Below are 13035 nucleotides of genomic sequence, written 5' to 3'. Positions count from 1 at the left end.
AGCTAGGGGCCATAGTCTCAGTGGTTCCACCAGGCTCTATCTGACCAGCAAACCTGGTCCCCCTGCCCTTTTTTTTTCTCCAAATGATTTTGAGTTTTGTTCCACATTGTTTTCCCTCTCTATCCAGGATCTCCTACATAGATCCCCTTCCAAGTGATTGACATTGGTAGCCAGGCACCATCTAGTTCTGATCTCATAGTTGTGTCGGCTACAGATCAGATGGTGTACCAGTTGCTAGGACTAGTTGTTTCCATGAATTTTTTTTTTCTTCATTCTTCTTTACTCTGGACGAGGAGAGACCCATCGTTGCATCTAGATGGAAGCTTGCAAGCTTTTAAGGTCCCAGTTGCTACTTGCCAAAGTAGGAGGTGGAACAGTGTTTTGTGCAGTATGTTATGTCAGTTGAGCTTGATGTACCCCGTGACTGTGGTCCTGAGTCCACAGGTAAACTACTCAGTCCCTCTGAGCTGGCTGTGACCAAGAAGTGACTACAATCTTGTCCCTTGTCAGTTCTACTATACACCTGGGGATTCAAATCATACAAATAAACTTATAGGACCATTGTCTGCCAACCCTATACATGTTCTTGGGTACACTCCCCACTTCATAGACATACCTAATAGTTCAGCCTGTCCATCCATCTATCCACCTGTATACCATGTTTGCCTTCACTGGCAGTGCAGTACTGTATGTGCAAAAGGGTTCATCTTTATTGTTTGTACCTCCCATGTACCTCTGTATGTCTTTTTCTTCCTCAATGCCACCATATTGATCACTCACATTTGGTATATTGCCCTTCTCTTCACCTAAATCAATACTTATCTCTACCTATCTAACAGTGTTACTTCCCCTCCCCTTCCACCCCTGGTAACCAGCAAAGAAAATTTCCTTCCATAGATAAACATTTCCTTGACTTTTACAATAATGGACTAATACAATATTTGTCCTTTTGTGATTGACTTATTTCACTCAGCATAATGTCCTCCAAGTTCATCCACATTATGCGTTGTTTTGCAGAATCTACATTATTCTTTAGGGTTGCATAGTATTCCATTGTGTGTATGTACCATAGTTTGGTTATCTGTTCCTCAGTTGATGGACACCTAGGTTGTTTCCATCTTTTGACTGTTGTAAATAGTCAAAAGACGAACATGGGTGTGCATATGTCTGTTCTTGTCATGGCTCTTGCTCCTTTAGGATATATACCTAGTATTGGAATGGCTGGGTCAAATTCCAGCTTTTGAAGAAATCACCATACTGCTTTCCACCTAGGTTGCACCATTTTACAACCAGCAGTGTATGAGAGTCCCAATCTCTCCACATCCTCACCAGCATTTGTTATTTTGTCTTGTTGAACTTTGCTACTAGTGCTGGAGCAAGATGGTATCTCATTGTTGTTTGATTTGCATCTCTCTAATAGCTAATGATCATGAGCATTTCTTCATAGGTTTATTGGAAAACTTACTTTTTTACAGTTAATCATGAATCTTCAGGATTTTTGGAGTGAGGTTAAATTTGTCATGTGTGCATTTAAGCTTAACCTGGCTCATAACCTGGCCATCTAACTAGCCACTGTTCATCTAAACCAGCTGTTGACAAACTAGAGCCTGTGGACTGTTTTAGTGTAGCCTATAAGCTAATAATGATTTTTACATTTTTAAAGAGCTTTTAAAAAAAATTCAAAGAATATATGACAAAGATCATACATGACTGCAAAGAATGAATTATTTATTTACTGTATTATCCACAACTCCAGTTTATGCCTGTAGTTGCCATTTGCATTCCAATCAATTCAAGTAGAATTAAATTTTGAAATTGTCAGTTACCTAATAAAAATAGCATTTAATTGTTAAAATACTTTTTATAATAAACTGTTATTAATAGTGTTTTAGATTGTGTAGTAAAACTAGTTATCACAAAAAGATAATGGCAAACTAACTTCCTGACTGAAAGATTATTTATCTTTCCTGTGTTTGCTCAGTAGAGAAAAAGGAATGTACTTCCAGTGTTGGATTTTTGTCTGTAATTGAGATTACAGAAATTTGGAAATATGCAGGTCATATAAATTATTATGTTAATTACATAATTCATTTGAAAGGACACCTTGTAGACCTCTGACTTTTTTTGTCTGTTTACTGCCCCTGTGTGAGTAACCCACATGGAAGAGAATTTAATTCTAATGGTGTTTCTACTGAAGGTAACACTAAAGAGTGAGAAAAACACCTTTTTATGCAAGCAGTATCTTGATTGTTCTTGTTTACACCTTTCTAACATGTATTTGACTATAAAATTATGTTCTGATTTCTCATTCAGATTCCTTTCTTTGGTCCACTCTTTGATGGTGCTATTGTAAATGGAAAGGTTCTACCCATCATGGTTCGAGCAACAGCTATAAATGCAAGCCGTGCTCTGAAATCACTGATTCCATTGTATCAAAACTTGTATCCTTTTTTAACGGTACAGTTTCTGCTTTTAAATATATGTCTACTTCCCAAGGTGTAAATATTTCTTATGTATTATGACCTTTGAGTTTCTGACTATTGGTATATAGATGGTGGAGTTCCTCCCCAATGTTTGAGCAGTTATGTTATTTGAATGATGTATTTTGTTCTTCACATTTTGATCAGTACTGATCTTTTGATTAATTAATTACATTCCCATTATGAGCCAAGCCAGTCACTGCTGCTTTGAAGGTGCAGAGAATTCTCATAAAAAACTCACAATCTAGATGGAGAAACATATTATGTATAGATGTAATAGCAGTATGTACAGGATGTTCGGAAGTATGATAACAAGGGGCTTCTCACTCAGCTGGAAGGGTAATGTCAGAAAAGCCTTCTGAGAAATGTGAGGATTGAACTAATCTTTAAAGATGAATGAGAGTTAATCTGGTGGATCAGAAGAAGAACAACATTCAAGCAGAAGGGACAGTGTAAACAGGCACAGAGGTGTGAGAGGACATGGAGTGTAAACATAACATGTCTTCTGGAGCCAGATGGCCTAGACTCAAATGCTGTCCATTACTTCCTTAACAGTGTAGCCTTCAACAGCTTCCTTAACCCCTCTGAGCTTCAATTGCATTATCTATTAAATATGAACAATTTCATCCAAATCACAATAAAAAGGTTTTTTTTTAATGTGAATGATAATACATCAGTCATGGGGTTATGAAAACTAAATGAGTCAATATTTGCAAAGCTATTAAAACAATGTCTGGCACACAATAAGCACACAGTTTTAAATTTTAAATTGTTTTCTGACATTCCTTTTTAAAATGGATTTGTGTTTTCCATGTTTTTTTGTACATGATTGAAAAAATTTGGTCATTATTTTTATATATTGTTATATATATATATATATATATTTAAAAGCAAAGTCTTTTGAAATATTCTATCTTCCATTCCACATAAAATGTATTTATCATTATAACCTGGTAGTACGCTGCATACATTTTCTTCTTTTGATGAAAATTGACTTAAGCAGTCTGATCCATATGTAATTCCTCCTGTATTCTGACACCATGAACTGTATTTACAGATGAATCATGGCATCATACATTGATTAAGCTTATTGACATTTATATAGCATTTCTTATTTGTGGCAGATATTCTTCATTTATTTTCATTTGAGAACTCAGATTTGAAGTGTGCATGTTAGTGAAATGATAAGAATTTAGGAGCCTCAAATTGATGAACAAAAATAATATTAGGAGAAATCCACTACATACAGATCTACAAGTTGAAAGGAAATTTCAGTGGCAATTAATACCCTCCTCCTCAGTAAGACAGACATGGAGAAAGTGATTTTTTTTTCCAAAATTACTTGTCTTTCTCTGTGTGGTCTTTTGATTGGTTTGAAGACCATAATAACATTAAGGAGAAAGCTATTCAAGAGGACCCTCAAGAGTTTGTGTGAACCCTGCTGCGTTCACCCAGAAATCAGGGTCAGTTACTTCACCTTTGGGGCCCAGAACCTGAAGTGGCACTTCACTCAGATGTGAATAAGCTGTGAGGAGATGGATTCATGAAACCCACACACAGTTTGCCATTTTTTATAGTACACGTATCTTACATTTTTTAGGAACTACTGTTTGACTCCCCAGATATATTATCTCTTTCCTTTGCACAAAACAGGATACTTAATTGAAAAATTCTTACTTTCCTATTTTTTTTCTTAATTTTTTGTTTTCATCTCATTTATAATAGTCATAAAAGCTTTGTAGTTTTCATCTATTTCCTTAAGTATATTTTTCCATTTATTGTCCCCTTAATATCTCTAGAAAGGTAGCTAATTTTATCTGGAGTATACAGATGATTCCCCCATAAAAAACGTTTATCAGCATTGCTAGCTCCATAGAGGTTGTCTGCTTTCTGACCCTTGCCTCTTTCAGTTGCCAGATCCTCATGTTCATCTGGGTGCTTTGTGTTCTCCACCATTTCATTTAGGACACAATTGAAAGTGGAACACAGAGGTGTATAAGGAAGAGTTTGCACTTTCCTGTTTAAAACTTACCTTAAATATTTTTGGAATGTGGTGAGAAGTAGATTAGGTTAGATTGTAATATACAACTCTTTGCTACATTTATCACAAAACAGGAACTCAAATTTATTGAGTTAAGCACAAAGTGTTCCTGGTCTAAAGCACAAATAGCATTTTAGATGTATACCTTATGAAGTAGTTAAAATATACAAAATCAAGAATGTTGGGAATATAGTTTATTTTTTTTCTACACCTAAATTCAAAGTCTTGATTCAAAAAGTACACGGGGGTGGCATCCTCTGACCTCCTCTAACTTCACAAGGGGGAGATACAATCACCATTAGTAGCACAAGGTTTATTCCTACGAGGTCAGACATGCCGCCACTACAGGCCTAAGGCATTTGACTACTAACCACAAGGCTGGCAGTTCAAACCCACCAGCCACTCGTCAGAAGGAAGGTTGGGCAATCTACTTCTGTAGAGATACCACCTCGGAAACCCAGGGAGGGGTCGCTGTAAGTTGAAAACAACTCCACGACAGTGAGTTTGGTTTTAGGTTTTTTGACACCACTTATGGCGTAGTGCCTAAGGCATTTAACTGCTAACCAAAAGGCTGGTTCAAACCCACCAGCCGCTCTTCGGAAGGAAGGTTGGGCAGTCTACTTCTGGAGTGATACCGCCTCGGAAACCCAAGGAGGCGCTATGAGTTAGATCCGACTCCACAGCAGTGAATTTTTTTGGTTTGAGTTTTGTCCCTCCTACAGCACTCACTCTTTCTCTGCTGGGTTCAGCAGTTCGTTGCAGTGGCCATGCAGAACTCACAGACAGTACTCATGGTGATGAGGTTTATTAGGGAAGAACAGGATACAATTCAGGTTCAGGAATATACTCAGGATACATACAGTTCTTCAATCAGGACAGCCTCCCCTCCAGCACTCCTCTCTTTGACCCTTGGCCTCTCATTCTGGACTTTGCCTAGCTTGGCAAGTGTTACATAGCTCTTTTAGCTCTGACAGTAGATGCACCTAGGTACACCCTATTCCATCAGCAGATCTCCTGCCCAAAGGCACTAGGCTTTCTCGCCACGTGGGCTGGCAAGCTCACTGCTCTGTCTCATGCTGGTCTCAGTACTGCTGGTGCCACTGCTGCTTACATTATCTCTGCCAGGCAGATCCAGTTTGGGGATCTCAGGTCCAAGGACACACTCCACACCATGTCTGGCTCTTTTCTCTTGATGGCAATGAGATCCCCCCTTCTGCCTCAGGGGAGGGCTCATTTTTAAGCCTAGCAGAATGACAAAACTAATTAATCCCCACATAAGAGTTCCATATACTTTATTTTGGTGGTCCACCCACACACAGGAGCCATGTACCTTATTTTCATTAGTAACAAGCTATCCAAACCCCTTGGTGGGCCACAAGCACCTTACATTTGCATATTCCACCTAGTCATCTGGTGGGAGTCAAAAAACCATGGTTGAAGAGCCATACCAAGTAATTCACTGCACCACATTTGAGAGCTATTGCAGATTTTCATGTTACACTAGAGATAATGAAAACTGGTTTTAGAGTTAGAAAACGTTGATTTTTAGCTCAAGTTATGCCTTGTAATCTTTAACAAATCACAAAATCTCTGAACCTCATTTTCTTCATCTGTAAAAAGAGTAGTAATATACATTTCAGAATTATTGTGGCGATTAAATGAGATTATGAATGTAGATGAGTGGTGTAGTGCCTAAAGCATTTGATTGCTAGCCAGAAGGCTGGTAGTTCAAACCCACCAGCCACTCCTCTGAAGGAAGGTTGGGCAATCTACTTCCGTAGTGATACTGCCTCCGAAACCCAAGGAGGGGTCACTGTGAGTTGGATCTGACTTGACAGCAGTGAGTTTGGTGGGTTTTTTTGTTTGTTTTGATAAATGAAATAATAGATGTAAGGTAATATTGTTTTGTGCACTGACTAACTCTTATAGATAAAGATTGCAGTTAGCATGAAACACCTCTCCCCAACACCAAGAATTGCCTCTTTGCTCTATTTTTTAAAAAATTATTTTTGTTGTTGAAATACGTAGCAGAACATACACCAATTCAGTAGTTTCTACATGTACACGTCAGTGATATTCTTCAAGTTATGCAGCCATTCTTACCCTTCTTTTCCAAATTCCTCCTCCCCTGTTAACCTAAACTCATTGCCTTCTTAGGTTCCTATCTGATATTTCAAGTTGCTGTGCTCAGTTTGATCCCATATAGATAGTTCTTTAAAAGAGCTCATGCTGAAAGCAGACATTCTTTACTAATTAAGCTAAACTTGTGTTTGATTTGGGAGCTCTGGTAACATAGTGCCTAAGGCACTTGGCTGCTGACCAGAAGGCTGGTGTTCAAATCCACCAGCCACTCCTCGGAAGGAAGGTTGGGCAATCTACTTCCGTAGTGATACCACTTTGGGAACCCAAGGGGCTGGGTCGCTATGAGTTGGGTCTGACTCGGCAGCACATAACAACAACAACATTTGTTTGGTTTATAGGAGACTTCAGGGTATATTTGTGGTTTAAGGTTTAAAGATTATCTCAGGAGAGTAGTTTTGAGGGTTCATCCAGCCTCATGGCTACAGAAAGTCTGGATTCTATGAATATTTGAGATTCTGTTCTACAGTCTCCTCTTATTGATCAGGGCTGGAAGACCTGACTTTGAATTCTGGCTCTATAATTTACTATTTCAAAAATTATTATGTTTTAGATGAAAGTTTCACAACAAATTAGGTTCCCATTTTTTTAATTTCTAAGTTGTTCCATTACATTGGTTAAAGTTTTTCAGTGTCAGCAGTCTCATTTCTATTCTGTTTGTTCTCTTTCTATTGATATAGTTTCCTTTCCCCTCCTTGCCTTCTCATCTTTGCTTTTGGATAAATGTTAACCATTTGGTCTCATATAGTTGATTATTTAAAGAAGTACATTACTCACAAGTGATATTATTTACTTTATAAGTCACTGAATTTGGCTGAAAGGTGATTTCTAGGAGTAGCTTCATTGGTTTTTTATGTTTGCTTGGTTGATTGGTTGAGTTGGGTTTTCAGGCCTACATCATGAAGTTTTCATTAATTAACCTTGTTGAGTAATACCACATTGGAGAAAATTCTAGGATGAAAAGCAATAATTTCAGATTAAAATAGTAAACATGAATATTTAAACAGCCAATCTGAAAAATTTCTACCAACAAAACCACTTTTGGATCACTCAAAGTAAAATTAAATCAGTGAGCTCAAACAAGTTTTGCTTGACTTGTAGGCTTGAATTTCAGAAGCTATCTGAAAACTATTTTCCCATACTGTTTAATTATGTAATATAGATGCTCCTAACCTTTGATAATCTGAAGAACATATAGTCATATTTCACAAAGATCCATAAAGTTCTATGTTATTTAAAAATTTTTAAGAAAAAAATATAGTTGAATTACTTGATTTATATAGCTTATATAAAAGTTTATATAAAAAATTACTAGCCATATTTAAGATATATTGAAATATAGGTATTCTGTTTTAATTTTAAATAGCAAATATATAGTTCAGAAAATATATTAAATTTAGAAGTGTATATTTTTTGACAAATCTAGATAAATTCCTATGAAAGGAAATCTTAACATTCTAAAACAGATCAATAAAACTTTATAATAGAAAGTTTTATTAACATGAAAACTACAACAAAATTGAGATAGAAGTAGGCTTTGAAAACCACTAGAGTTAATACCTTAATCCTCATTAGTGAAATGAAGGAGTGAAAAACATGTAATAAACTCAATTATATTTGGATAATTATACTGCTGTGTCAGTTATTTTATGCCCAATAAAAGTACCCACTAAGATTCCACAGCATAAATTGTGCTATTTATGGTCATTAAATACAGTTTAAATTTTATCCTAGGAACATTTTCTGTAACTATGAATCTAATGTTGTTCACTAAATGAGGACAATATTGATTGTCATATGCTGCTCAAATCGATCATGCTGGCAGCCAGAATTACAGTAATCTGTCAGTATTGATGACTGTCTTTCAAGCTTTGAAGCTCTCCTTCAGTTGTCGTTTCTTGCATTACTTGTACTTGAAAAGCACTTTCTTGCAACCTCTGATCTTGTCAGCTAGGTTCTTTTTTTTTTTTTGGTTTTGGTTTTGGTTTGAGCTCAATTTGTTGGTTTGATCATGCAATTAGAATTGAAACACAATGCTGGGAAAGAAGACTAGGCAGATTTTGGGTAATGGTTGTACCTGAAGGGTATTTCAAGTTTGAGTGGTGGTTTTTGGTTTGTATTTTGTTTGTTTTTGCACTGGGAACAGTAATTCCAAAGCATTAATTACATAACTTTAGAATCATGACTCCATTCCTTAAATAAAAATTTTAAAAGCAATTAATTATTTTGATCCTAGAGATACTTTAAGTATGACTTTTGAGTGTACAACTGTTTAATACAATGCTATTCTGCAAATACTGGTTTTTAATGTAAATAGATTTATTGTGCATAACATTTTACAGTAGTTACAGTATGTAATCATGTCCTTTTTATCTTAATCTTTTTTATTTTATAAACTTTTTATTATAAAACAATTTGAGAAAAGTATATAAATTCATAAATTTACTATATGGTAAATAATTACAGTTTAATACCTCCAAGTTAAGAAATAGAATTGTATCCAGTTTTCTTTCTTTAAAAAATATTTATTGATCATTTATGTGGTAGTACCTTGGTAAAGATTAGGAGAAGGAAGCTAAGAAAAATCACATGTTAATCTTGCCCTCAGTAAGTTAATGATCTAATAGGGGAGAGAATATGTACATTAATAATTATAATACAAGGTAAAATGTAAGTGTCATAGTAAGGTTATAGATAAAGTGCTCTGAGAGTTCCAAGGAAGAAGAAATTACTTTGGAGAGAGAAGATCCAGAAAGAATGTGTAGAAAATTTAGTGTATGATCTGGGTCTCAAAGGGTAGGATTTGAGTAGGTCTGTTAAAATTCTTATAAATTATATTTGGGGATTTTTGTGTATGTACATATGTATATTAAAAAAAAAAAAAAACTTAGAGTGATTTCTAACTCAGAGACCCTATTGGACAGAGTAGAACTGTCCCATAGGGGTTCCAAGACTGTAAATTTTTATGTAAGCAGACTGCCATATCTTTCTTCCACAGCGTGGCTAGTGGGTTCAAACTGCTGACCTTCAGTTAGCAGTCAAGTGTTTAACCACTGTACCACCAGTGCTCTTTGTATATATGTTTATAATACATATGTAATCTGAAATATATACCATGGAGGATGTTAAACAGTTAAATGGCATTTTTAAACAACACTTTACTCCTAAGTTTTTTGTATTCTTTGCTACCACAACCAATATTATTTTATTTTTTTCTAATCTTTTTAGATTTGACTTTTTCTTAAATGCCAGAATTGGGTTTCTGTTTAACTTTATCAGACAAATTACCAGAAGTCAATGATCATTCTTCAATTAGTCACAGTTTGTTGTCCCTGCAGTTCTGATGTTCAAATGTAAAGAACCTCTTGCAGAAATAAAAGAGCCAAAACTAAATGAAATGGAATTGATTGGCTGTGTTAATGCAGTTTGCCATTCAGTATGACAGAACAGTATAAAATGTCTTAGGGGACCCATCAATACTGCTTCCATTTCATGTTAGAAGAAAATGAGTATATTGAGAAACTACATACTTTGCTGTATCTATTATCTTTTGTAGATCATTCCTCAGAAGATAATAACAATAAGTATAGGCTCTCCAAAAAGCTGATTGTCTATAAATCAGCATGGACTTCAGAATCAAACCCACTTATTAAATATATTACAACCATTGTGTCTGATTTTTTTGTTGTTAATCTGTAAAAATAATAATAGTACCAAATACAAGATTATTGTCAGGATTTGGTTTCTTTAGTTATATTAAGGAACTCTGGATTATTGTAAGGATTTTGTTTCTTTAGTTATTTTAAGGAACTCTGCTGGTATAGTGGTTAAGACATTTGGCTGCTAACCAAAAGGTTGGTGGTTCAAACCCACCAGCTGCTTTGTAGAAGAAAAATGACACAGTCTGCTTCCATAAAGATTTAGTCTTGGAAACCCAGTAGAGGTCACTGTGAGTTGGAATTGACTCGATGGCTGTGAGTTTGGTTTTTAGAGGCTACAACTTAAACACCAGGGTGGTCTTTAAGTAACAGAAATTTCCTCTGACACATTTAACAAGCCAGAAAAGCACACATACATACAAGGATTTGGATTTTGACTAATTAACATATTTTTACTAAAGGGCATTATAGCTTAGTGAAGATAATTTTCAGAGATCAATAATTAGTGAGGTTTTTTCCTTCCACATATGAGGGAAAGAGGAAATCTGTTAGGATAGAAATTAGCTAACACTTCTGACTTAGTGGCAGGGACAGAGGTTATCTTAGGGAGTATGTAGCTTGATGTCCCCCCAAGAAGGAGGCAGAACTTAAAGCACTAATAACAAATATTTAAAAAGGCTATATTCACCCCCAAAAAATGTTGCTAAGCAGTTTTAGGTCATTCATTTATTCACTAAGGATCTGGTAGCATAGTGCCTAAGGCACTTGACTACTAACCAAATGGATGGTTCAAACCCACCAGCCACTCCTCGGAAGGAAGGTTGGGCAATCTACTTCCATAGTGATACCACCTCAGAAACCCAAGGAGGGGTCCCTATGACTCGGGTCCGACTCAATAGCAAATAACAACAACTATTTGAGAAGCGCTGTGAGAGAAAAGCTAGGGATAGAAAGAGTCACTTTTTTCAAGGAGCTTACAATTTGGAACAGGGGAAAAGAGAAGATGGGTGAGTGGGTGGATGGATGGATGGATGGATGGATGGATGGATGGATGGATGGATGGCAGGATGGCAGGCACTCTGAGAATCCAGCAGTAGTGATATATGCAAAGTAGAATGGTAACAGGATACAAAGTGATTAATTTTAAGCAGGGGAGGAGGGAGGATGGTGAAGAGTAGGAAATTAGGAATGGCTTTACAAAGGAAGCATGTTCTACTAATTACTTAGAAGATATATGGGGCTTTGCTGGGCACACAATATCAGAGAAGAATTTCTCAGAAGTAGGGAATGGGCATGGAGGCATAAAAGTGTAACATGGTCAGGAAACACAAGGAGCTCAGTTACTGGGTGGTATTATACAACAGGAAAAGTAGTAGCAGATGAGGATTAAGAAATAGGCAAAAGCAGATAATGGAGTCAAGCAGAAAGAAAACCAGTTTAGGCTTGATTTTCTGTTACTCTCAATAATATGGCAGCCAGCGTATAGGGTGATAGTTCCTTCTACTTTTTTTTTAACCTGTTGAATTTGAGAACGGTTACAGTTTGAATTTATTTTTTTCCCTTTTTTAGTAAATCCTTTCCAAGATAACTTAATTTGTTTATTAGACATTTATTTGAATAAAGTCTTTCTTTTTTATATAATTAGTTGTGCAGTAATTGCTATTTTAGCCCTATTTTTCTTACTGAGACTAAGAAGGTCTCTACATGTTTGATAATATTTACACTTACTTGCCATTTTAGAAAGAACATTTGAGATTTTCATAATTCTTACATTTCATGATAAACTCTTCATTCTTACATAACAATCCTTCTTTACATTTTCCCTTTAAAGTACTTTTATACATTATTGATAAACATAGTACTTTTATTCTATTAGATTACATTGTCTTTATGGCAAAAATACCAAAGGAAAGAAAGCACTACCACCATCTTATCTGTTTTTGTCAAATCCGGTGTGACAGTATGGTCCACGTATGCCAATCTAGACAGTTGGGTCATATCACAGTACACCAGAAGGAAGAAAGAAAACTCCATCAGGGCATGGGCAAAGTATTCCGTAAAAACAAGAAAAGTTTAAGTTTTTCTCCTCCATTTTTATTAATTACCAACTTGTGCTAGAATAGTTTTGTTTTTCTTTTAAACCCTGCGTTGCTGTTGTGTGTGATGAGAGTGCACTAGTATGCTCACATTATTATTATTCACAGCACCTATTTCATACTATGCACATTTTATTCTAGTCTTCGTTTAAATATAAAACTAGCAATAGATTCAAATACTATCTAGGGGTTTACATCCAAAAGTAAAGGATGTAAAGCTGAAATTAGTCTTCAACCTTGTATAACATAGGAATTGCAGTGCTTTTAATATATTCTTTTCTTTTCACTAATGTAAGCATTTTTGCTATTTAATTTTTAATAACTCAGTACTAGAATTAAAATTAAGCTATGGGTCAAAAGTCTCCCCATTTTTTTCTAACTGCTTTTTCTTTCAAACACTAGAATACAGCCTATTTAAATCTTAACTTTTGCTTGCCAAACCACTGTTACCATCCATCTGTTCATGCCAATTGTAAAGAAGGTTGGTTTTTAGTGAAGCTTTGCATTTCACATAAGGTATGTGAAGTGAAATTTCACAAGGGACATGATGGATCCTGATTCTTAGTGATAAACCTTTGGGGCCATCAGGGTTGGCATATGGTCCAGTATGATATGAAGGC

The 13035-nt window shown here is 35.7% G+C and overlaps 1 protein-coding gene across 1 annotated transcript in view; it reads left to right on the top strand.

Moving 5' to 3' along the window:
- RALGAPA1 (Ral GTPase activating protein catalytic subunit alpha 1) overlaps positions 1–13035 on the top strand; it is a 343304-nt gene that overhangs the window by 310771 nt on the left and 19498 nt on the right. Inside the window, exon 39 of the mRNA XM_007938553.1 lies at positions 2314–2441. Coding sequence (XP_007936744.1) covers positions 2314–2441 — 128 coding nt within the window. The remainder of the gene's footprint in view (positions 1–2313; positions 2442–13035) is intronic.

This window comes from Orycteropus afer, unplaced genomic scaffold (assembly GCF_000298275.1).
Source record: "Orycteropus afer afer isolate SDZICR_OR568_19922 unplaced genomic scaffold, OryAfe1.0 scaffold00051, whole genome shotgun sequence".
Taxonomy (NCBI): domain Eukaryota; kingdom Metazoa; phylum Chordata; class Mammalia; order Tubulidentata; family Orycteropodidae; genus Orycteropus; species Orycteropus afer.
This window is presented reverse-complemented; position numbering and strand designations above follow the sequence as displayed.